This window comes from Taudactylus pleione, unplaced genomic scaffold, assembly GCF_031769625.1.
Source record: "Taudactylus pleione unplaced genomic scaffold, aTauple2 ptg000270l, whole genome shotgun sequence".
NCBI classification, from domain to species: Eukaryota; Metazoa; Chordata; class Amphibia; order Anura; family Myobatrachidae; genus Taudactylus; species Taudactylus pleione.
In genome coordinates, this window is record NW_028284672.1 from 630,687 (window position 1) to 657,245 (window position 26,559).

Sequence of the window (26,559 nt, forward strand, 5' to 3'; positions counted from 1 at the left end):
TCTAAAACACACAGGAAACTTCAATTAGGGACAATATTCTGTTATCGTTAATATTTGAAATCAGTGAGATAAAAGACATATTGGTTCACAAACAAAATTAGAATAAAAAACTGTTGGAATAGCTTGTGTGTTTGGGGTTACTTGTCTCAATGATTCATACTTTTATTAAGTTTTATTTTGGCATTGCAAGTTTTTTTTTTTCACAGCTCTCTTTGCAGGACCTTCTATAGAAAGAGGAGGGGGGTAGTTTAAGGTGGGAGATGTCAGCAGGGGTCATGCTTGAAGATGGGTACGGGATCCCAGCGGTCAGAATTCCGACGCTGGTATCCTGAAAGGGTTAGGATACCGACACCTGTCGGTCTGTATCCTCCCCCTCCCTCCACAGTGCCTGAACCTGACCTCCCTGGAATTTGATGCAGTTACTATTCGCCACTGTGAGGTGGCGAATAGCAGAATCCACTTACCTGTATCAGCGTGTGCACGTCCCCCGACGAGTCCCTCCGGCGCTCAGGCTCTGGAGGCTGGTCTGTCATGTGTGCTCCCCAGCAGAGCACAAGAAAGTTTGGAAAAAGAAAAAAATTTTTTTTTTTTTTCTAATCTGTCATGTGGTCTGCAGGGAAACTTAACGCATCTGTAGGCAGAACTGCGCATGCGCTGGTTTTATAGATGTAACAGCGCATGCGCAGCACTGTTTCCAGATGCGATAAGGTAGTGTAGGCAGGGAAAAGTATCTATTTCCCGAAAAGCTGTCATCACAAAAATGACAGCTTTTCGGAATAGATACTTATGGAGAGGTGGAATGATGAATTCCACCTATAATTAGCTAGAACTCCATGAGAGTTCTAAAGATAATTATCTCCAGAGAATTTTAATGTTTAATGAATAGGCCCCTTAGAATGTTATCATCACAAATCTTAACAAAGTACATTATTCTATAGTCATGAAAATCCCACCTTACATCATGATAGGATCATTTTCTTATTATTTCAGTATATTACTCTTGCAGTAGGCTTTAGTACATTGCACTTGTGACAAATGTATTCAGTTGTTTGTTTATTTTTGATTAAATAATTTGTACTCTCGCTTAACTGGTATCCCAACTTATCAGGTTGGGTATGTGCCCAGTCTACAGTGGGTGATCACAGCAATGCATATAAAAGAACTGGGAGCAAAGCCTGGTCACTGGAATTGATTCTTGTCTGAATGGTGAGTTACCTGCCTTGCTTATTATATTACTATAATAGCCACATGATTTGCAGGTAATCCTAACATATCTCCGTCCACATACAGTATCCACTAATATTGGGGAGTCAGGTTAGTGATTTGTTGAATGTTTTGGTGAGGGAATAGAGAGTAAGCATAGAATTAGAAGGTAGTAGCCTATGTATTGTAATCTCAAGAGTAATAGAAATTGGGGTTAGGTATACAGATAATGTTTTCAAAGCTTAACACAGCTAAATACAGCTCCACTTGCATAGTATTGTTGCTATCCAATTATTTAACTTTCCATAGGATTTAACGTGGCTTTATTCTCGCAGCCCCATAGCAGGTAAAAAGTTTTGGAAATCCCTATTTTAAGGTACAAATGTCAGGACTTGGTTCAGAACCCCAGGGACACCCCACATATGATTAATTAGGCACTTGAAAGTTTTTAAGTGTCTTAATTTGTAAAATAATGACATGTTGATTATGGGGTGATATTCTGCAAAATACAGAGTAATGGGTTAAATGATGAGGGACAGGTATATGGGAGTGCTATATTGTTTTCAGGCTTACTGGTGAGAAATACAGGTGTTTTTTTAACAATCTTTTTAAAGTGTCTTAAAATGACACAAAATCAACATACATGCATTATTAAATTATTTTACAGCATTTAATTTGTGAAAAACACTTTTTTTTTAATCTGTTTTCAATGTTCTTACATTTTTAAAAAAAATCAGCCTTTTGACACATTTTTAAGAGTCCCAATTCCTTTGCTTTTGGCCACTAATATACTTCTGTACTGTTATCCAATGTTAGTTTGCACTTTTTTTGGGGTACTGCCCGACCACTTTTTTACAATTGGATTGGGCGGTAAGTGGGAGCGCGCATAGCCGCTCTAAGGGAAATTACAGCACGATAGGTATGTTAACTGAAGCCGCTGTAGACTTAGATTTACTGCGGAATATTGAATATGCCCCATTATAGAGATTTTAGATTTGTATTAATTTTCTGTTTTCTTCTATCTACATTTCCTAAATTTCTTGTTTTCTTTGTGTTTGTTGCAGATCTGAGAGATTTAACATTTTAGACATGAAACTCTTGGTTTTATCTTTGGCGATGTTGTGCCTAACAGGTAGGGGGTACACTATGCAAAATATATTTTCTGTTTTGTTTGGGTGAGGGGCTACAGTGATTATAACTTCCCATTAGCAAAACAATGCATCAACAAAAGCAGCAATAACAGTATCACATACAGTAGTGCAGCTACAGACGTCCTGCCTTTTACAGTATGCCGTATATTTATTATACAATGTAGTATACATAGACTATACAAGGACAGGGTTTCTAAAGTGTATACAGTAATTGTGTGAATATAATTTGTATGGAATATAAAAATAAATACAATATACCAATATGAACTTATAATACACAAGCAATGTCCGTATCAGTAATAACAGTGAGTACTGCTGTCATCAGACCTGTGTTCACAGTAGGTAAGTATTTGTATTTGTGTGACCTGTGTAAAGCACTCAGGCTGCATCCTCAAAACTCCTCAGTGATTTATCCATATAATTTTAATTTAAGGAGTGCATTGCTTCTGCCAGAGCTGGTTTCCCAAATGTAGGTGACCAGAGAGCATTTTCAGCAATCTGTAGCTATAGAATAACTATCAAAGAGACAGAACTTTTGCAAAAAAACATTCTTAAAGCTTGTTTGAGCAGACATGGCTCCTGTTTTGCACTGTGTTACCATTCTTTATCCCTATCATGCAGGTACACATGGCAACCACATTGCCCAGCATGATGAAACACAACCACCTTCACGACCTGGGGTGAAGGACTCGCTGAAAAGTGTCCTCCGTCATTTATTCGTGTTTGGAGCAGAGATAGTTGCAAACTTGGACTCATTAGACAAACAGTAAGATCATTGTGCACCTTTATATCACATTGTTATACACAAGTCACATGCTGACTAAACAAAAAGTCTGATAGGGCTGAAGATCTGCGATACAATACAAAAATGTCCCCTTTTAGTCTGATCATGTACATTAAAATAATATAATTAATTTGATGGTTTATGTATAGCACAACATTGATACGTTATAGTTTGATTTTTATTTTATTTGTACCACATGTATTGTATAATATGATACTTTTGTTTCTAAAACCTTTTTTAAAACCGTTAAACCTTCTCCTAATCTCCTGTTTTTCATCTGGGATCTTCTAGATAGCAGGGTGGCCGAGGAGTCAGATTCTAAAAGCCCAAAAATATCTGTATAAACGTACTTTAAAGAGCAAAGTTTACAAAAGCAATCAAAATGGTTATTTATTTACCTTTTGTGATGCAATTTATTAACTCAATGGGGGGAGGGTCCTCGGGGGAGATGCATCAATCCTTGGGCAAGATAAAGTGGAGAGAGCTTAAGTACCAGTCAATCAGCTCCTGTCACTTTATAGGCCGTTTTTCAAACATGACAGTAGCTGTTTGGTTGGTACTTTATCTCTCTCCTCTTTATCTTTCGCCAAGATTTAATAGATCTCCCTGTGGATTTATGGTAAACTCAGACCTCCTCGCATGCCCCTTACATGCTCCTAAGATGTCTTCATATGCCAACAGACCCCCCAATCCCTTCAGACCTTCCACATGACCTTTACGTGCCCATCATACCTTACCACATTCTTCTTACATGCCTATTAGACAGGTCCACATGTCCACCACATGCCCAACATACTTTGTTCACATGCCTACCAGATAACCTCATATGCTGTCTCATACCTCCCCCATTCATCTTTACAGCTGGAGCCCACAGTGGCCTCCTCCTCTGGTGTGCGGTGTGACCACCTCGTTTCGTGCAGAGGGCGTCACATGATGCTGAAGTCATCTTCTTCAGTCTAATTATCTGCATTATAACAAAGCAGAAAGTAAGTCAGATTGGGAGCGGGTGGCTGGATGGCACTCCACCCCTGCCGCCACCACCTGTTACTAGCACCCAGGGCCGCTGCTTTTGATAGACACATTTACAAGTACAAAGAGCTACAGGTTAACCACCACTCAGGGGCGTATTAAGAGAGAATGGGGCAGTGCGCACTCTCCATCCGGGGTCCCTTCCTCTCTACCCGGCAGCTGGCAGTGCACTGAGCGCAGCAGTAGACTCTGGGCAGCGTGCTGTTTTTGCCAGTGATTCGTACAGTGCTACTACTGCCAATGCAGGACTTGGAGAGGTAAGTATTGAATAAATGGGTGCACCAATTGTAGATACGCCACTGCCTCCACTATTCTATATGACTCTGGTAAATAATTCCAACTTTAAAATTAGAGATGCCAGAAGTTATTCTCACTTGTGCCACTTTCAATCTCGATCCTCCACTTCCTGTTGTCTTTCCCTCCTCATGATTACTGTTTCCTCTAATGTGGGAAATCTGTAAATGATAGTAAATATAATACAGAAATTATAAGTGCATGAAATGTTGGTATAAAAATTTACAATGAATCATTCCCATTTGATCTACTTCTGACCTGGTGAGTCTCTCCTGCTAACTTACAGTATATCTAGGTCAGAGGGATATAAGAGACCAGAGGGACTGCCTAAGTATCCTCTCCTGTGGGATTCAGACTTTCTTCCAATCTCTACAGCTTCTAAACAGTCGCTAAAAACATACCTTTTCATCAGAACCAACGGAGTATCTATAATGGGTTTGCTTTGGCTCACCTCCACTTGCCTGACAAGATACAGGGCGGGATGCATCAATGCTAAAACTGCGGTCAAACCATCAAAAATGCAGTTTTCGGGGGTCTGACAGCAATTTCCATATGCACCAAGCTCGGACTATAGATGGCGTTGCCTAATAGAAGCCTATGGGCTTATTTTTGGAGACTTCCTCGAGAGGGATACAATAGAACCCCTCCCTGGGTCCCCCGTGGCTCGTGCATGTGCTGGCCGATGGCAAATTCATATGCAATGCAGTTGCAAAAATATGCTAATGGTTCCAAAGTTCACCTGAGCATATAGACGCCCACCGCTGCCTACTTATCTACATACAAAGTTTCTTACCTGTGTAAATATTAGAGATGTGCGCCAACCCCCGTGGTTTTGGTATTGGATCTGTATGTCCTTGTATTTTGGATCTGGATCTGGTTTTGGATCTTTATCCTTGGTGTTTTTTGTTTTTGGAAAAAATATAGGACATCTATGAAACATTACCACACAGCAGTGGCAGATAGGATGGCAGTTTAATAAACTATAATAATGTCAGTAAGCAATGCCACAAATCGTGCAAAATGTAAAGAAAAGAGGTGCAAGATGGAATTGTCCCTCCCACCCACTCTTATGTGGGATATTAAAAAGGACATGCACAGTTTAACAAACCAAGCACTTTTGCCACTAGGACTGACACTTTCGTGGCTGAACTCCTTGATTTGTTTGGGCCCCCCACAAAACATTTTTTGGAAGGACTACCTTCAATTATTAAGGAGGAGGTTGATGATGAGAGTGTTGGTGGTGGAGATCGCATGTGCTGGTCCAAACTGCTGGTAGCTGATACTGGACTGCTTGTTATTACTTTACAAATTATTATAATTTTGCTAAACAATTTGCATGAACTCGCTGCAAATGACATAACAGGGAGGTGGTGCCTAGATGGTTAACATCCCTTCCTCTACTAACTTTGGCTTTGCAAATGGAACAGATGCCTTCACAACTGTTGTCAGAATTTAGATTAAAATAATTCCACACCCAAGATGTGGCTTTTCTGGCTTTCTTTTTATAATGAGCAACAACTTCTGCCACTGGTGGCTGATTTACACAAACAACATCCATATCATCAACATCCTCATTAGCGTCAGATAGGACACAAATTTCCCCCTCATCCTTTTTTTGCACTTCCTCCCACTATCATCCCCATTTTCTATTATTTCGACATCTAATACTAGCACAGCCATCATGGCGTCAGTGATCCGCTGGGTGACAGCTGTTATACTTACTTCCTCTATCAAATGACTGTTTAATAGTCGATTGTTTTTTTAAATTACTACTAGTAGTAGTCTTCTTGGCCCCTTTCTGAGATGAAGATCCACCCCCAGCAGCAGCAGGCGTAGCACTCAAAGATCCTTCTGAGGAACCATGGATAGGAGTCAGTTATTCTTATGAAATTGGATGCAGGACTACTTCTGATCACGAATGAGGATGTTGATGATGATGCAGGTGTTGGTGGTGGAGATTGCAGGCACTTGGATCCAGTTAGAAGGGAGGAGCTATGTGACACTGGAATGATTGTTAGATTTTTTTGTCCCGAAAGTTTCAGAATTTGAAATACCCTTTTCAATTTGATGAATGCACTGCAGGTGACGTAACAGGGAGGAGGTTCCTAGATGGTTACGGTCCTTTCCTCTACTCACTGTTACATGGCAACGGTTACAAATGGCTTGTCAAAGGTTGTCTGGATTTGGGTGGAAATAAGTGGATATTTTGGTCCTTTGCCCAGGCATGGCAACAATGGGATTTTTCCCACCATGGGCAACAACTGTTGCCTGAATTACAGTTTTTACACAAACATCCTCACCATCAACCATCATCCTTGTTATCGCCAACTACGTAAATATCCTCCTCATCCTCCAGATGCAATTCCGCAGAAGCATCCTCGATTTCTAAGTCAGCATGTTGACTTGTGGTGCTCATCCCCACATTTGCAGAGGGCACACAAATGGTAGAAGGATCCTCTTCAAGTACAGTATTAGAAAGGTCAGGCTCAAACATGGCCACCGCAGACACACTTGGGGCCTCATTCAGAGGCGGTCGGAGGATGCAAGCGGTCGCTCAGAAACTGGGCGGCCACTTGCATCCTGACTGCCCGCCTCTGTTGCGGTCATTAGGCTGTGCGGTCGTTAGAGGTCAACAGCTCTAACGACTGCTCCGGTGATGGTCGCGATGGTCAGAGACCATCGCGACCATCGGGGCTTACGACGAGACCCTAGGGTAGGGTCTCCCTTGTCGTAAGCCCCGGAGAGCTTCTGGCTCTGTCTGAGCTGGAAGCTCTCCACTGACATCACTAGTGATGTCAGTGGGGCCGCCCCCAAACGGTAGGCGTTCCCATGGGAACGCCTCCGTTTGGGCTGCCACCCCCCCGGCCCACCTTCCAAACGGGGCGAGCTATCAACATCGACAGCTCGCCCCCTTTGGATCGAGACCCGCTACGACCGGCGCTGTCCGTCGTAGCGGGTCTCACGCATGCGCACGCTCTGTGGGGGGCCATAGTCCCGGTCCGAGCGCATCGGCGCTAACAACCAGGTCTGAATGACCCCCTTGGACTCTCCTCGGGGATCTGTGACTTTTCGGAGACAATTGTAATTTTTTATGTACCTCTCCTACAAGCAGAATGGCTTAAATAATCTCAACTAGAACCACCAGACATAAATAAAAGCCAAGGCCTTATCCTTTCCTTGCCACTTCGTGTAGTGAATGGTATAAGGCCAATTTTTTGTTTCTCTAAAGCTGACCTAGCTTTAGATTTTTTAATCTTTTAACAGGGTAAAAGGTGATTTTACATGGCCTGACTTAAGCCATGGGGCATCGGCCTTCATAGATGACGTTGACGGCCTTGCATCGTCATCATGACTGCTGCCGGCAGCTACAAGACTGGTATGTTGATCCTGCTCTCCTGTCATGTGACTGTCCTCCATACTCACTTCTGTCTTACAGCAGTGTCACCAAGCAATTATAGCGCAGCTAACGCACACAACTACACAAAAAAAAATATTTTTAAAACTGGGGAAGAGCACCCCTGAACGAGGCAGCAGCCTCTTGATAAACAACACAGGCAGCACTCCTGCACAGCTACATTGGTTATAAGTGTGGCTAATGTGCGCACACATAGAAAAAAACACTTTTTAATTTTTTTGCACTTGGGGGGAGAGCACCCCTGTACGAGGCAGCAGCCCCTTGATGAACGACACAGGCAGCACTCCTCTGCAGCTACATTGCTAATAAGTGTGGGTAAAGCGCAGGGCCGGATTAAGGTCTGTGGGGGCCCCTGGGCAACAAATGTGTTCGGGCCCCTATCAATAAAATTTATATATATATATACACACACACACACACACACACATCGGCCTGCCTGATGTGTGTGTATGTGTATATATATATATATATATATATATATATATACATACACAGATACACATATAAACATTATTGCTTACTTCAGAGGCAGCAGGCCAGCAGCAGCAGAAGGGGTGGAGCCAAATGTCAGAAGGGGGCAGATCCTAATCGCAGGCTGCTGCATGCGGCTGCGATAAAAGGAAAAAAAATAAGTTCATTTTGGGGAAGAGACTGACCGGGTACAGTATGGGGGGGCCCCTATGTGTGGGGTCCCCTTTGATGTTATTGCATTAGATATGCCTAATGTTTGTAAACACTCCCTAACTTCTATGTGAAAGCCTGGATCTTCAGTGACGTTCCCTAGGGCCATGGGGAATGCTGGGAAGTGGGTGTAGTCTTGTGTACAGTATGTGGATAGTTTGCAAATGGCTGAATAAAGAGCATAGCAGTTGTAACCCATGCATCAGTGTCCATATGACTGCATATATATTAGGGGTGAGCGGGTTCGGATTTCTGAAATCCGAACCCCCCCGAGCCCCCCCGATCCGAGTCAGGCTCGACTTTTCCCGCCTGACTCGGATCTGAAATCGAGGCAAAACGTCATCATCCCGCCTTCCGAGTCTCGCGGGTTTTGGATCCTATATAAGGTACCCGCGTCGGCGCCATTTTCTCACTCGGCTGTGGACAGTGAAGAGGGAGGGTGGGAGTTAGGGCTGTGTAGTGTAGTGTAGTGCTGCTGTTGTCCACTACTTCAAAGTCCATAGGGGCTGGCTGTGTTGTGCTGTGCTGCTGTTGTTAATAGGGGCTGTGTCCACTACTTCAAAGTCCATAGGGGCTGGCTGGACTGTGCTGTGCAGTCAGTTCTCCATAGGGGCTGTGTCCACTCCAAAGTCCTGTGCAGTGTCCCAGTCCTAAAGGGGTGCTGTAGTGTTGTCCAGGGGGTGCTCTGTCCATCAGGGGTGCTCCCCCCAAGTGCTAAAAAAATAATATATTTTCTGTGTTTGTGAATTGTGTGCGCAGTAGCCGCACGTGCATCAACAAAGTAGTGCCAAGCGTGCGCCTGTGTCATAAGTAAAGGGCCGGCTGGCTTGACCGTTAAGGGTGCTGTAACCCCCGAAAGTACACTCCAGTCCAAACCAAAAAAAAAATTAGTTTCTGTGTTTGTGAATTGTGTGCGCAGTAGCCGCACGTGCATCAACAAAGTAGTGCCAAGCGTGCGCCTGTGTCATAAGTAAAGGGCCGGCTGGCTTGACCGTTAAGGGTGCTGTAACCCCCGAAAGTACACTCCAGTCCAAACCAAAAAAAAAATTATTTTCTGTGTTTGTGAATTGTGTGCGCAGTAGCCGCACGTGCATCAACAAAGTAGTGCCAAGCGTGCGCCTGTGTCATAAGTAAAGGGCCGGCTGGCTTGACCGTTAAGGGTGCTGTAACCCCCGAAAGTACACTCCAGTCCAAACCCCAAAAAAAATTATTTTCTGTGTTTGTGAGTTGTGTGCGCAGTAGCCGCACGTGCATCAACAAAGTAGTGCCAAGCGTGCGCCTGTGTCATAAGTAAAGGGCCGGCTGGCTTGACCGTTAAAGGGTGCTGTAACCCCCGAAAGTACACTCCAGTCCAAACCAAAAAAAAATTATTTTCTGTGTTTGTGAATTGTGTGCGCAGTAGCCGCACGTGCATCAACAAAGTAGTGCCAAGCGTGCGCCTGTGTCATAAGTAAAGGGCCGGCTGGCTTGACCGTTAAAGGGTGCTGTAACCCCCGAAAGTACACTCCAGACCAAACCAAAAAAAAATTATTTTCTGTGTTTGTGAATTGTGTTCGCAGTAGCCGCACGTGCATCAACAAAGTAGTGCCAAGCGTGCGCCTGTATCATAAGTAAAGGGCCGGCTGGCTTGACCGTTAAAGGGTGCTGTAACCCCCGAAAGTACACTCCAGTCCAAACCAAAAAAAAATTATTTTCTGTGTTTGTGAATTGTGTGCGCAGTAGCCGCACGTGCATCAACAAAGTAGTGCCAAGCGTGCGCCTGTGTCATAAGTAAAGGGCCGGCTGGCTTGACCGTTAAAGGGTGCTGTAACCCCCGAAAGTACACTCCAGTCCAAACCAAAAAAAAATTATTTTCTGTGTTTGTGAATTGTGTTCGCAGTAGCCGCACGTGCATCAACAAAGTAGTGCCAAGCGTGCGCCTGTGTCATAAGTAAAGGGCCGGCTGGCTTGACCGTTAAAGGGTGCTGTAACCCCCGAAAGTACACTCCAGTCCAAACCAAAAAAAAAATTATTTTCTGTGTTTAGCCGCACGTATATATCAAATCGATATAATATAAATGGAGGACCAAACTTTCTCCGATAAAAATAAAATAGAGAAAGATCAAGAACCACTTCCTCCTAGTGCTGAAGCTGCTGCCACTAGTCATGACATAGACGATAACATGCCATCAACGTCGTCTGCCAAGGCCGATGCCCAATGTCATAGTATAGGGCACATACAATCCCAAATGGCAAAGTTCAGGAAAATGACCTTGAAAAAGACATTTAAATCAGCTGAAGAGAAACGTAAACTTGCCAATATGCCATTTACGACACGGAGTGGCAAGGAACGGCTAAGGTCGATCCCTAGTATGTTCATGACTAGTGGTTCAGCTTCACATGACGATGGAAGCCCTCCTCCCACTAAAAAAATCAAAAGAGTTAAGCTGGCAAAAGCACAGCGAAGAACTGTGCTTTCTAAGAAGATATCACAAATCCCCAAGGAGAGTCCAAGTGTGGTGGTGGTTGCGATGCCTGACCTTCCCAGCACTGGACGGGAAGAGGTGGCTCTTTCCACCATTTGCACGCCCCCTGCAAGTGCTGAAAGGAGCACCCACAGTCCACTTGCTGATATGCAAATTGAAGATGTCACTGTTGAAGTACAACAGGATGAGGATACTGGTGTAGCTGGCGCTGAGGAGGAAGTTGGCGAGGAGGATTCTGATGGTGATGTGGTTTGTTTAAATCAGGCTCCGGGGGAGACAGTTGTTGTCCGTGGGATGAAAAAGCCCATCACGGTCATGCCTGGGCAGAAGACCAAACATTCCACCTCTTTGGTCTGGCAATATTTCTATCCAAATCCGGACAACTGTCTTGCCATATGTACCATATGTAAAGGTGAAATAAGTAGGGGTAGGGACGTCAACCACCTAGGAACATCCTCCCTTATACGGCACCTGCAGCGCGTTCATAAAAAGTTACTGTCAAGTTCAGAAACTTTGGCTAAGACCGTAAGCAGTCCAGGGACACCTAAATCCCGTTGTCCTGTTGTATCCAAGCGCCTGCAAACCACACCGTCAACTCCCTCCTCGTCAATTTCCTCCTTAGTCAGGATCGGAAGTAGTCCTGCAGGCCATGTCACTGGCATGACTGACTCTCCTATCCGGGATTCCTCTGGAGGATCCTGCATTGCTACGCCTACTGCTGCCGCTGCTGCTGTTGCTGCTGCTGGGAGTCGTTCATCATCCCAGAGAGGAAGTAGGAACACCACTACTTTTACTAAACAATTGACCCTCCAACAGTCCTTAGCGAGGAGGATGAAGTACGACAGCAGTCATCCTGAAGCAAAACGTATAACTGAGGCCTGGACTGCTATGTTGGTGTTAGACGTGCGTCCGGTATCCGCCATTAGTGCAGTGGGATTTAGACAATTGATGGAGGTAGTGTGTCCCCGGTTCCAAATCCCGTCTAGATTCCACTTCACTAGGCAGGCGATACCGAGACTGTACAGAAACGTCAGAAAGTGTCCTCAGTGTCCTGAAAAATGCCGTTGTACACAATGTCCACTTAACCACGGACATGTGGACAAGTGGAACAGGGCAGACTAAGGACTATATGACTGTGACAGCCCACTGGGTAGATGTATCACCTTACGCAGCAACAGCAGCAGCGTCACCAGTAGCAGCATCTCAGAAACGCCAGCTCGTTACAAGGCAGGCTACGCTGTGTATCACCGGTTTCAGTAAGAGGCACACCGCCGACAACCTCTTAGAGAAACTGAGGGAAATCATCGCCCAGTGGCTTACCCCACTTAGACTCTCCTGGGGATTTGTGATATCTGACAACGCCACCAATATTGTGCGGGCATTATATCTGGGCAAATTCCAGCACGTCCCATGTTTTGCTCACACAATAAACTTGGTGGTGCAGAATTTTCTGAAAAGCGACAGGGGCATGCAGGAGACGCTTTGGGTGGCCCAAAAAATTTCTGGCCACTTTCGCCATTCAGCGACTGCGTGCCGAAGACTGGAGCGCCAGCAAACACTCTTGAACCTGCCCCGCCATCACCTGAAGCAAGAGGTTGTGACGTGGTGGAACTCAACCCTCTATATGCTTCAGAGGATGGAGGAGCAGCAAAAGGCCATACACGCCTATACATCCACCTATGACATAGGCAAAGGAGGGGGTATGCACCTGACTCAAGCGCAGTGGAGAATGATTTCCGTGTTGTGCAAGGTTCTCCAGCCCTTCGAACTTGCCACACGTGAAGTCAGTTCAGACACAGCCAGCTTGAGTCAGGTCATTCCCCTCATCAGGCTTTTGCAGAAGCAGCTGGAGAAAGTGAAGGAGGAGCTAAGACGGAGCGATTCCGCTCGGCATGTGGGACTTGTGGATGAAGCCCTTCATTCGCTTTGCCAGGATTCCAGGGTGGTCAATCTGTTGAAATCAGACCACTACATTTTGGCCACCGTGCTTGATCCTAGGTTTAAAGCCTATGTGGTGTCTCTCTTTCTGGCCGACACAAGCCTGCAGAGGTGCAAAGACCTGCTGGTGAACACACTGTCAGCTGAAGCGGAACGTGACACGTCAACAGCTCCTTCTTCATTTTCTCCCGCAACTGGGGCTGCCAGGAAAAAACTTAGGTATCCTAAGCAACCCGCTGGCGGTGATGCAGGGCAGGCAGGACCAAGTTTGGACATCTGGTCCGGACTGAAGGACCTGGCAACAATTTCTGACATGTCTACTGTCACTGCATATGATACTGTCACCATTGACAGAATGGTGGAGGATTACATCGGTGACAGCATCCAAGTAGGCATGTCAGACAGTCCATACCTGTACTGGCAGGAAAAAGAGGCAATTTGGAGGCCCCTGTACAAGCTGGCTCTATTTTACCTGAGTTGCCCCCCCTCCAGTGTGTACTCCGAAAGAGTGTTTAGTGCAGCCGGGAACCTTGTCAGCGAAAGGCGTAGGAGGTTGCTTCCACAGAATGTGGAGAAGATGATGTTCATCAAAATGAATTATCAGCTCTTCCAGGGAGACCAGCCTCCAGAAGGTACAGAGGGACCTGTGGTGGTGGATTCAAGTGGGGACGAGTTAATACTTTGTGAGGATGAGGATGTACACACTGAAGAGGGTGAGGAATCGGTGGATGAGGAGGATGAGGATGACATCTTGCCTCCGTAGAGCCAGTTTGTGCAGGGACACATTAATTGCCAGCTTGTTTTGTGGGGGCCCAAATGAACCAATCATTTCAGCCACAGTTGTGTGGCAGACCCTGGCGCTGAAATGATTGATTTGTTAAAGTGTGCATGTCCTGTTTATACAACATAAGGGTGGGTGGGAGGGCCCAAGGACAATTCCATCTTGCACTTCTTTTTTTTCTTTGCATTATGTACAGTTTGGGGCCTAGTTTTTCTAACTGCCATCATGTCTGCCACTGCAGTGTCACTCCTAGATGGGTCACGTGTTTGTGCCGCCCACTCGTGTCGCTTAGCATAGTCATCCAGCTACCTCGGTGCAACCTTTTGGACATAAAAACACTATTGTGAGGTGTTCAGAATAGACTGGAAATGAGTGGAAATTAAGGTTATTGATGTTAATAATAGCATAGGAGCAGAGAAACCAACAAATTCTGTGATTTTAGCTGTTTTTATGCTTTTTTTAAAAAAAATACAGATCCAAAACACAAAACCCAGAACCCAAAACACGGAAGGGTGGTTTTGGCAAAACCAATCCAGATCCAAAACACGAAGAAAGATCCAGATCCAAAACCAAAACACGAAAAGTGGCCGGTGCACACCCCTAATATATATACACAAGCATGCAAACAAAACATGGTGTCAGAAGAAGTGTAAATGGACTCTGCTAGTGCTTAGAGTGTGAGATGATCCTGTAAAAGTCTGCAAATCTGTGATACTCTGTGTGTGAAAAACTCTGCCTTTTGCTCTTGTCACATCAAACTGTGAGTAGCAATTGAAAAGCTGTTTTCTCCAATAGGCATGCAAATGTCTGGTAACTTGTCTGAAAGATTTAAACAAAGGTTTAAAATGTACCTTTCTGCATGTGGAGCAGATAATGAGTGGATGTGGTCACATGAACAAGAAGAAAGTTGGCAAAAACTGAAACAGACCATTACAGAGCAACTGGTACTAAGATTCTTTGATCCTGCAAAAAGAATAAGAATTTAAGCAGATGCTTCTCAATTTGGCCTAGGATCTGTATTGTTACAAGAACATGCAGATACATGGTAACCTGTAATCTATACATCTAGAGCGTTGACAAGTGCTGAAATAAGATATGCTCAGATAGAAAAAGAACTTCTAGCAATCACTTATGCATGTGAGAGATTTCATCAATTTGTGTATGGTCAAGCGTTTACAGTAGAAACTGACCACAAGCCATTGGTAGCTATCATGACTAAATCGTCGCATGACTGACCCATGAGAATTCAGCGAATGCTTATAAGACTACACAAATATGATGTACAATTGCTGTACTGTCCCAGTAAATACATGTACATTGCTGACACACTTTCTCGTGCTTTGGACAAAAGTAAAGGTTCCGGAAGTCTGATGGACAAAGAGATAGAAGCATATGTGGATTTGATTGTCGCTTCTCTCTGTGTTTCTTGCAAGACCAGAACAGATTAGAAAAGAAACAGAGACAGATGACACAATGAAAGTGTTAAAAGACATCATTCTGAAAGGATGGCCAGCAGAAAAAAAATGCTTGTCCGCTGTCAATTCATGATTATTGGATGTACGCCAGTGACCTTACTGTTGTCAATGACATCATTTACAAAGGCAATAGGTTTGTCATACCTGCACGACTAAGAAAATCTATGCTGTGCAAGATACATGAAGGCCACTTAGGAGAAGAAAAATGTAAGCGGAGGGCACGTGACGTGATGTATTTGCCAAGAATGAACCAAGACATAGCACAGACAACAGCTACATGTGAGTTATGTCTTCTGTATAGACCAAAGCAACAAGTCGAGCCACTGAGTCCTCATGCAGTGCCAGAGAGACCATACCAGAAGGTAAGTCTAGATTTGTTTGATTGTAATGGGAAGACGTACATTGTCGTGACTGATTATTATTCTAATTATCCTGAGGTGAAGACACTACATACAACTACTAGTAAAGCTATAATCAATTGCATGAATTCAATCTTTGCCAGGCATGGTGTTCCTATGGAGGTGTTCACTGACAATGGTCCTCAGTTTTCCTGTGCTGAATTTAAACAATTTGCTGATGATTGGGAATTTGTCCATACTACATCAAGTCCCCACTATCCACGGTCAAATGGATTGGTGGAAAGTTCAGTAAAAACTGTAAAGAGTCTCATGAAAAAAGCACAAGAAGGTATAGAAGATTTCTACAAAAGTCTCTTAATCTACCGCAGTACACGTCTGCAGAATGGATTCTCTCCAGTACAAATGTTGATGGGAAGGAGAATTAGAGCAAATATTCCAATACATGATGAACTGCTTAAAATGCATAGTTCAACATTAGTCAGACTAAGTAAGGAACGACAACAGGTGAAACAAAAACTGTTCCATGATAGACGAGCAAAAAAGCTCTGATATTAGGCCGGTTGACCAAGTCTGTCTCAGAGACTATGAGAAAGACATTTGGATGCAGAAAGGTACTGTGCAAGCACAACTAGCTCCAAGATCTTATACTATACACACAGACCATGGAACAGAAGTAAGAAGAAATCAGGTGGATTTAAGATCTCAGCCTAACCAACATGAAGACAAAATGACTGAAGAATATCCTTCATCTGACATGTATGATAATCTGGATAACGGTGAACAAACCATGATTCAAGAAAGGTCCAACATGGTTGATGAAACACACTGTGTATGAAAAATCCAAAAGAGAAATTTGCAGACCTGAGAGACTTATTGAAACATGTTAGATGATATTCTTAACATATTACATTGTTGCACTGAAGGACACATGGCTTATCTTTAAAGAAATGATGATGTGATGTTATTGCATTAGATATGCCTAATGTTTGTAGACACTCCCTAACTTGTATGTGAAAGCCTGGATCTTCAGTGACGGTCCCTAGGACCATGGGGAATTCTGGGAAGTGGGTGTAGTCTTGTGTAAAGTATGTGGATAGTTTGCAAATGGCTGAATAATCAAGCATAGCAGTTGTAACCCATGCATCAGTGTCCATATGAATGCATATACAAGCATGCAAACAAAACAGCCCCAGGATGACCACCCCTGTCGCCCTCCCTATAATCTGGCCTTGGTAATGGGTGCACACACACTGGGGGTGAAGAGCACCCCTGATGGACAGAGCACCCCTGATGGACAGAGCTCCCCCTGGACAACACAGCAGCACCCCGTATGGACTGCAGTGACAGAGGAGCCACTGAAGCCCCCTCTTCTAACTGCAGCTCAGCTCCTAGTATAGAGTAACACAGCCCTTATGGACAACAGGCACAGCCCAGCACAGCAGCCAGCCCTAGTATATGGATGGACGAGTGGACAACAGCCAGCCAGTCCCTATGCAGTATGGACATTTAGCAGCCAGCCCCTGACAAGTGACAACAGTAGCCAGCCCCTATGCACACACAGCAACAGCACAGTGATCACTACCCCCTCCTTCCTCTTCACTCTCCACAGCCAGAATGAAAATTGCGGCGATCACGGGACCTTTTATATAATCCAAAACCCATGAGAATCCGACAGCGGGATGATGACCTTTTGCCTCGTTTTGAGATCTGAGTCAGACAGGAAAACCCGAGCCGACTCAGATCTCTGATCGCTAAGTTCGGGTGGGTTGGGATCTCTGAGATCCGAAATCACTTATCTCTAGTAAATATTGGTGACATCAAAGCACATCCAGCAGCCCTCTTGCCCTTGCTGAAGATCTGACCAGCTGCAAACCTTGCATCTCTTCTGACATGCAGAGGGCCCTTATGCTGCGTGTGCAATGGCAATGGCATATTTTATACACACCCATGAAACGGCGTTCAAACATAGACACGCCTGCGTTTTGCTGACCACCTCCCTGTTATCACATCCAAATGCTGACAGCCTCTCACTCACTTTGCGATGGACTTCTGTGTGCATCTGTAATCGCAATGTCATTGCTATGCACATGCGCAATGGCAAACAATCACTCGATCAGCGCAAAAATTGCTTCCATTTCTGAACCACGTCCCCAATCTGCATCCTACCAGTTTGTTGGTTTGTTACGCTTTGATGTTCAAGGTGCCATTAGCCTGGAGGTGAACCACTCTGGAGCCCTGCTGTTGCATCATGACATACCTGTAACCCGACATGTCCACAGGAGCCTGGTTTTGGAGGTTAAGCTTTAGGGGACAGACCCATTTGAGAAAAAGAAACTGGGACTTGTCTCCACAACCAGAGAAGAGGTCACCAAATATGTGTTGCCAGCAGAAGCCTGGGGAGGGGTTTTAAAGACTGGTCGGAGGAAGCCATAAGCTGGGAGGTGGGGAAAGGCTGCAACAGTTATACTGAGTGAGTGACAATCGGGGCTGGAGGGGGCAGAATAAACCTGGTACTTTGTGAGTGTGGGTCCTATCCATCACCCCCTGAGGTCACGTATGCGCAAAGTTGTCGGGGAGGCCGTGAGGAGTCTTCGCATTCCCAGAACTCCTACCCATAGAAAGTTTTTGGAGTTTGCTGAATATCATGTGGTCCTTTTCGGACCATTTCCAAATGGTTAACGGGCCATTTAACATTTCATGATAGGCCCCTGTGGAAGAGACAATAAGACAAATATAGTGACCGCTACATATTGCAGATGCACAAAGGCTTCTTCTACTCCTTATACCAGTGGTTCTCAAACTCAGTCCACAGGACCCCACACAGGTCACATTTCGCAAGTCACCCAGCAGGTGCACAGGTGTAATCATTACTCACTGACACATTTTAAAAGATCCACTGGTGAGCTAATTATTTCACCTGTGATTCTATGAGGAGACATTAGAAAACATGCACTGTTTGGGGTCCTGAGGACCAAGTTTGAGAACCTGTGTTTTATACCCTTCAGCAAATAATCATGGTGCTATATAAGTGCGGGATCATTCATTGCAGTCGATAGATGCCTTTACTGTACACATGTGCTCTGCAAGATTTATGTTGGTATTAGGTATAAAGGGATGGTGCATAAAGCAGGGGTGTTTCTAAAGAGGAGGGGGCCCGTGTGCAGTCTCTGTCACGGGTCCCCTCCTCTCACTCCGGTGGCCAGCAGTTCACTGAGCGGTGCATGGGCCAGCATCGCACTTATAGACTCTGGGCACTAGAGTGTGCTCAGAGTCTATAGCGCATAAGCAGGTCACCGGGAAAATGGCCACGGTGGCCATTTTCCCTGTACTGTGCATGCACAAAGCAACAGCAAAATTGGGCGCAGTGGCCATTTTCCTGCCATTTTTACAGCGCTGGCGTCGATGTGGGTCTCTGGAGTGATAAGTATAATATGGGTGCAGGATGTTTACGCCCCTGGCATAAAGATTGGCTGTTCTTCCAGTTGATGCTATCCTAGGCAATGTGAGTAAATATACCCTTACTTTGTAGTACTTACCTACTTTTTTCATATCCTCTCCGAGAGAAGCCCAGAGAGAAGATGCATCCTATTTCAGGGTGCATAGGAAAATTCAGTGATTTGTCGGTCCTTGTAGAGGGGTGGGGCTAAATTACATGTTTTTGTGCACCAATGCCTCCATACAGGCTGGCCATTTCCGTTTTTATCTCCCCCATACCTCCCACTTCACTTTGAAGTGGTCAGGATGTGGGAGATCTGGCAACTCTTCTGGGGTGTGGTGGGCCACCCAAAAAATTGAGAGCCTCGTGCAACTTCCAGGGGGAGCAGGCAAGTATGAGAATGGGTCATCTGAAGTGACAAATGCTGTCTCTAGACCTTATTTCACCCTATTCCTTTTTCAGAAGAACCAGATACAGGGCATCTGAGAGGTACTGTACTATGGCATGATTTGGAGTTAGCCCCACAGAGACTGCCTGGGTGATGTACACTTCCGCCATTTGTGTTCCACCTTGGAACTCATATCACAAATAATCAGCCAGTCTGGTGGGTGGGCAAAATGATGTAGTTATTTGTTATAGCAAGTGCCACTATGGCATAGGATACAACATTATGGGCCTGATTCTGAGTGACGTTTTTCTGAGTGGCGCAGTAGAGTGACGTCTTTCATCTGAGTTGCACTGGGCACACATCCCAGTGGTATTCGTACAAAGTTCCGGTACAGATTCAGGATCCCACACAATGAAGTGTATTAGAAATGTTTTGGGCATTCATGGGTGGTTACAGAGGGCTGGCTAATCAGATGTAGCGTAGTATGTACGTGTTATTGAAGTGACATTGGTGTGTTGCTGAAGGTGGTTGCATACAGAGACTCTGAATCGCTCACATTGGGGGCCATACTTAGATGGATGATCTGCATCTAGCATGGGGCTGGTGCAAGTCAATGGTGCAACCGATGATGGTGTCTAAAGATGCACAAAGCATAATTGCAGCATCTGTAGACACTGATAGTGGGCATCTCAGTCTTTGCACAACTGGACACATAGATGTACACAAACGAAGGGCATTGTAGTGGCATTATCATAATTCACAGGCGCAACTGCACCAAAAGATGCAAGGAATGTCGCGACTGCAGCCAAATCAGAATCAGGTCCTATGAGGAGGTAGAATCCCACCCCCTCATCACACCATGCCCCCTCAACAGACCTCATCCCCTCAACAGACCTGCCCCCATTTTGGCTGCTTCCTGAAATTTCCTGGGCTGGTTTTCCATCCCAATCTGCCCCATGCCAATTATGTGGCATTTGTATTTGGTTCTATGGTATGGCACAGCTAGAGACTTGGTTTCCTCATTTAAACAAGTAAATCAATTATCTTTTGGAATGTTATATGGCCTGAGCATGTATGTGTGTGTGTGTGTATATATATATATATATATATATATATATATATATATATATATTCATGCTTGTTTGTTGCTGTGGGTGGTGCTAACTCTATAACACTATTTAGCATACTTACCGTGTGTAGGGTTATGCTGCACAGCTTATTCTAATGGCATCTATTAAAAAGCAAAGGGTGAGCCCATTAGATTAAACATTCAGCTCTTTTATTTCAAGATTTCTCATTTCAAGTTTAACTTAATGGGGCTTTAATTTCCTATTTACCAAAGCAGCTAATGTTGTTTAATCTGCTGATATGAACAAACAAGTGGGAATATTTTGGCCCTCACCAGCATTTCAATAAATGTTATTTTTCCTATGTCTTTGACAGGTTGGAACTGAATGACAGATTGGAACTAATAGTGACCAGTGCTTATGAGTTAGGCACAGGCATTTTGATAACCCTACAGGAAACCTGTGCTGATGTGGACAAGGAAATGAATGACAAGTATCCGGTGTACAAGAATCAAGTGGTTCCCATTGTTAGGGAATTTTTCACTAATTTCAGCACAACACTTATGAAAATGAGGGAAGACCTACAACCGTATTTTGATCAGATGTCGTTAGAGATGAGAAAACAGCAGTTGATCTACTTGAAACATGTGAACTCGATTATACAAAACAAAGAAACCGGTTGGGGTACTATTATGGCTAATGTGAATGATAGGATAAAGCCATTTAAAGATAATGTGCGGAAAGAGGTGGACATGGGAAGGAAGCAAGAAGAGAGTGAATTACCAAAGCAGCAAAAAACTTATAAACTCAATCAGGAAGAAATGAATAAGTTTTGGGAGATGCTGAGGGATCTGGTTTATGAAGAGGATGGGTTGCAGAAAGTGATCACTCAACAGGAAGAACTGGATAATAAAAAAGATTAGAGACAAATTCAGAGGACAAAGGAAAGTGAGCACCTTGTCCCGTATTGTCCCCTTTGTATTTGGTGGATAATAAAGAGCATGGCTTTACTTCTCAGTTTCTCTCAATTTCTTTTCTAGTTCCTGCCATTACTTTTCTTTTTACCATCAATTATTCAAATGATTCATTCCAAACAAGAAACAATTTGCTCCATCAGTGTCTGAAAGTCTCTGAGCTAACTGAAAAAATAAAGGATTCTATAATGACAATGGTAATAGTTACAGTAGAAGTTGGTGCTTGTTCTGTAAGGTGAACTTAGTCATGAAGGGGCAAGAACAGAGCCACATTATGAATCAGCGCCGTACAACAAGGCCGGTTCTACATATACTCTAGTTACTCGGCCAAGTAGGGCACCGCATAGAGCAAGGAACCCTGCGCCGGCCTTGGCCCACGAGGTGTGTGTTTCAAAATACATAGTGCCTTCAGGTGCAGCTAACCTCGGGCAGCTATGTCACTGTGACACTGCTGCCTGCGCAGCACCACGCTGTTCTGTGAGTCACAAGGGGCGGCCAAGGCTCCTTTGGTTGGAATGGGCCGGGCGACATGACGTCATACCGCAGTGACCAAAGAGGGCTGGGGCTGGCTAGACGCCATGGGCATGAGGGCAACATATTCTGGAAAGTCAGGGGTCATGATACAAATAACACAACATGACATCTATATACAGTATTCATCTTCTAAATGAGAATGTCTGTTAGTCTGATTGTGATAAACTCAGCAACCACTAGACCAATTGTGATTGTGATGCGGCTTTTACCATTGTGATGGTAATTATCCCAGGTATTAGGCTAAGGATAATCTCGAACGGTCATCAGGGAGCTGCAGGTCGGGCTCTGCGGGGATGAGTCCCCTGCACTATTCTGAGACCTAAACCTTTAAGAAAAGCTTTTGCTGTGAGCAGTGAGGGGAGTCCAGAACCTGCAGTAAAGAGGGCAGCTGTCACCTGGGGTGACCCATTGCAAAAGGACTGGTGTACTTGGTGTTCAGAGACCTGTCATGTGCGGTGATGGGTGGAGCTCCCTGTCATCTGGGGAGGCTGCAGCGCTGTCCTCAGTGACGAGAAAACCAGGGGGCAGTCACTGAAGAGAAAGATGGATTGGTTCAGTACACGTCCCTAGAAGGTGGTCCCTGTGCAACAGGCACGGGGCTCAGTACAAGGGAGCTGATATCCAAGTGGCAGCCCACTGGGGGAGGGAGCTGGCTGCCTTGGGAGAGACAGATCTCCAACTTCCACCCAAGCGGATCTGGGTATTGCAGGTAAACATAGCTTCCTTTGCACAAATTAAGTCACAATCTAAGAGGGGTGGAATAACGTTGCTGCTGGTGGGGAAACTCTGTGTGGCTTCTGAAAGGCCGAGTACACATCAGAATGACTTGTATCCCAGCCGACCCAACGCCAGATGGAAGGATATATTTTGGTAACAGAAATCATGGGGCCCTGTACACCCATATTTTTTAGGGGCCCAACATTCCCGGATTCCTGGCAGGTACAGGTACCAGAGCCATCCCTTTTATGTCTCTCCAGCCCTAGCTCTCCTTATATCTCTGCATCCCAAGACCCCTTCTCCCCCTCCAGCTCACAAACTTACTTGCCTTATTCAGTGTCTTCTGGCTGCCTGTCGCAGTTTCTTTGCTTGGTCTTTCAGTGGTGTGGTGGGTGTGACAAATGACATCACATCTGGGGCTAGCTGCCAACTTTCAGACCAAGGAGCAAACATGAGCGAGCGGTCCTGTATATCTCTCTCTCTCTCTATATATATATACTCATATATATATATATATATGTGTGTGTGTGTAAGTAATAGTCTACATCCTACACGGCGCTCCACTTCCCCTCTCCACATTCCGTACTACTCTTCCCTTCTATTATCCACAGCCCGTAGTGCATTGCTCCTTCTCCCAACCACATCCCCCACACACTACTCCCCATCTACATTGTGCATACTGCTACCCTTCTCCCATCCAACATGCCTTACTGTGCTCTCAAATCCTTCCCCCTTGTGCTTCACTGTCCTGCCCCACTCAAAGTAACCCCACTCCACCGGTGGCTGCCCCTCACCTTGGAGTGCTCCCATTTACCTTATATAGAATGTCACTGGCTGGAAAGAGGAAGTTGCCCTGGGGTGCTGTGCTGGCTACTGGACTGCTGCTGGGTAGTACTGGTATGCTGGCTGAGTGAGCAGCATTGAGGTGGGGGCGGAGCTGCATGATGACGACTCTGTTCTCCCAGCCAGGGATTTGATGAAGATAGTTCAACTGATATTAGACTCTTCGGACCACTGGCTGAAAGTCATCAGGTGGTGTGGGGGGGAAGGGGGGGGTTCACCTGTGCTCATAATGTGTGTCATCAGCGACATCGTCCCATCTGATGTGCTGCATGTCTGGCAAGATGATGTTGCTGACGACCGGATGCAGGTGAATGCAGGATGGAAGGGTATATTGCGCGGTCGTACACCGGATCGTGCCATGTGTGCAGCCACCCAGGGACGGGAACAGGAGGGGCCTAGGGGCACAACTGTATTGGGCCCCGAGGTACTAGGGGACCCCCGGAGTGTAATCGCTGCCTGTGCTGCTGCAGTGATCAGCAGGGTACAGGCATGTACGGGGCCCCTGCTGATCAATGCAGCAAGTCAACGCAGGCAGCGGCTCGGCAGGAAGCCACTGTATTGTATTTTTTAAATAGTCCTCAACCATTCTTTGAAGGGTGACAGTATCAGATGTAGTCACGGTAGAGGTGTCATTAATTGTAGGCAATTCTGACCTGACCAGATGTCAAAAGTTAAAACTTGGTTGTGTTGACTCATCTGCATCACCAGTGGGTGTTTTGAAAGTTGAGTTTTTTCTCGGTAGATGCACTTGCTGAAGAAACTGAAGGAGAAGCCATTGCTGCATCACGTGCCACTTGAGCTGACAATTTGCTTACCAACAGCTCTTTACATCTTTTCAGATCTGTGTCCATTGGGAAGAAGGAAACCGTCTTCATCCCTTCTGGGATGAAAATCCACTAACAGCAGCAGCAGGCATGTCGCTCCAGGATTCTCAAGAAAGGCACAACATAAGACGTAAACCTTAAATCTTGCATTTGCTCTGTTCCGCTTGTCCACATATCTGTGCTGGTTAAGTGGACAGTGGGTACAATGGCAGTTTGGAGGCCACTAACTATGTTTTTTTTGGAAAGCAGTCAGGATGCCAACTGTCGGCATCCCGACAGTCTAATCCCGGCAGGGGTCTAATGACAGGCATTGAGATCCCGACGCCTATCATTTTAACTATGCGGGGAGCCCGAAGCCCGGCACCGATCGAAAGTAAGCCGGGCGCGGACAACCACGTTGGGGAGGAGGGTTAGGTTATGGCTCCCGGGGTGGACTTTTAGGGTTAAGCTCCATGAGTGTCTTGAAGCAAACCTGCTGAGAATGGCGAACTAGACACATACGGAGGGAACCAGTCAGCACACAGCGAATAACGTCAGAAAAGGTAGTCAGATATAGGAACAGCTAGTTAATTCCAAAATGCAAGGCCAGTACTGACACCATTGGAACCCCTGTACTTTCCAGCATGGACTATATACACAATAAAGGCTATAGACATTTTTATACTAACCTTTTTTCTCCTTTACAGGTATTGCATACTCTTCTTATTTTAATAATATCATTACGTTTCATTTTTAAATTTATATATCATTATTTTAATTTTGTACTTTTTCATTTAAATTTATATTTATTTTTTAAAAAAAAATTTGATTTGGTCTAATTTATAGTCTTTTACATTTCCCATCATTTATCTAGTTTTTTACAATTCCTTCATTTTTATTTAGCTCCAACACAAGCGCCCCTTTTTTATATTATTATCTTAATACTTTTGTAATTGGAGCTGCTATTTAATAACAAACCATTAGCGGTGTATTTTCCAACTTTTATATATATATCTACTATATAAAAATGAAAATTTGTCCTGTCATTCTGTCTTTCTATACAAATACACAGTTTACAAGCAAAGATCGTGAAATTTTACATACAAGCGTATTAAAACATGGCAGAGGCAACTAAAAAAATTTGAAATCGAAATTAATTACTGTTAATTTTTAAATAATTAAAAACACAATTTTTGCATAGCATTTGCCCTGTACAGGTCAGGTACGGAATTAGAAAAGGATTTAGCCCACAGTTTACAAGCCAAGATCTCTCATGGTTCTACACCTAAAACACCAAAGAAGAATAAAAGCTTTGTCCTGTTTAGTTTATTGTTAGATGCAGAATTGAACACCATTCTTCTTGGGCCATCTGCAAGGTCAATAATAAAAATATTAAAATTTTATTTTTGTTTCATTTCATAATTTGATTTTATAACATGCATTTTGCTATATACCAAGAAATTATGGAATTTTATTCTGTAGCATATAATCTAAGTTTCTGAACATCATTTACTATGGGTCTCGCATGGAGTTTACAGTACCTTTTAAATGCTGTATGAATTTATTAGGGATTGAGCGGGTTCGGTTCTCAGAGAACCGGACCCACCTGAATTTCGGGTATCCGGGGCGATCCGAGCCGAGCACGGATCTCCCTGTCTTCCCCAGATCACTCACCCGAGGCAAAACCTCGTGATGCTGCTGTCGGGTCACGAGGTTTTGTATTGAGTGGGCTTAACGCTGATTGGCTGAGAGAGCCGTCTGTCACGGCTCTCAGACAATCAGCGTTAAGCCCATTTAATATGCACACAGGAAGCAAAAGAAGATGGCACCCGCCATCTCTCGCTGCCTGACACCGCCGGCACCCCCGCTGCCGACACAGCTGGCACCTCCACTGCCAGCATCCCCTGCTGCCGACACCACAGCTGCCGAAACTGTTGGCACCCATGCAATGCTGATCCACATACTCAGGAGACCCTTAGTGACCCTCACACTGCCGGCACTCCCGCACTGAGGACACCACCAGCACCCCTGCACTTCCGACACTGTCAGCACACATGCACTGAGGACACCGCTGGCACCCCCGGTCTGCCGACACCGCTGGCACCCTGCATTGAGAACACCCTTGCACTGCCAACACAGTCAGCAAACCTGCACTGAGGACACCGCTGGCACCCCCGCACTGCCGACATCGCTAGCACCCTGCATTGAGAACACCCCTGCAC

General features: G+C 44.9%; 1 protein-coding gene across 1 annotated transcript; it reads left to right on the forward strand.

Moving 5' to 3' along the window:
- Positions 1-1,114: 1,114 nt before the first annotated feature.
- On the forward strand, positions 1,115-21,389 carry LOC148513735 (uncharacterized). The gene is made up of 4 exons (XM_088481430.1): positions 1,115-1,206; positions 2,268-2,335; positions 2,976-3,120; positions 20,843-21,389. Exons 2-4 carry the CDS (start codon positions 2,293-2,295, stop codon positions 21,387-21,389), a joined length of 735 nt encoding a protein of 244 aa, XP_088337556.1. The 5' UTR covers positions 1,115-1,206; positions 2,268-2,292.
- Positions 21,390-26,559: the final 5,170 nt, after the last annotated feature.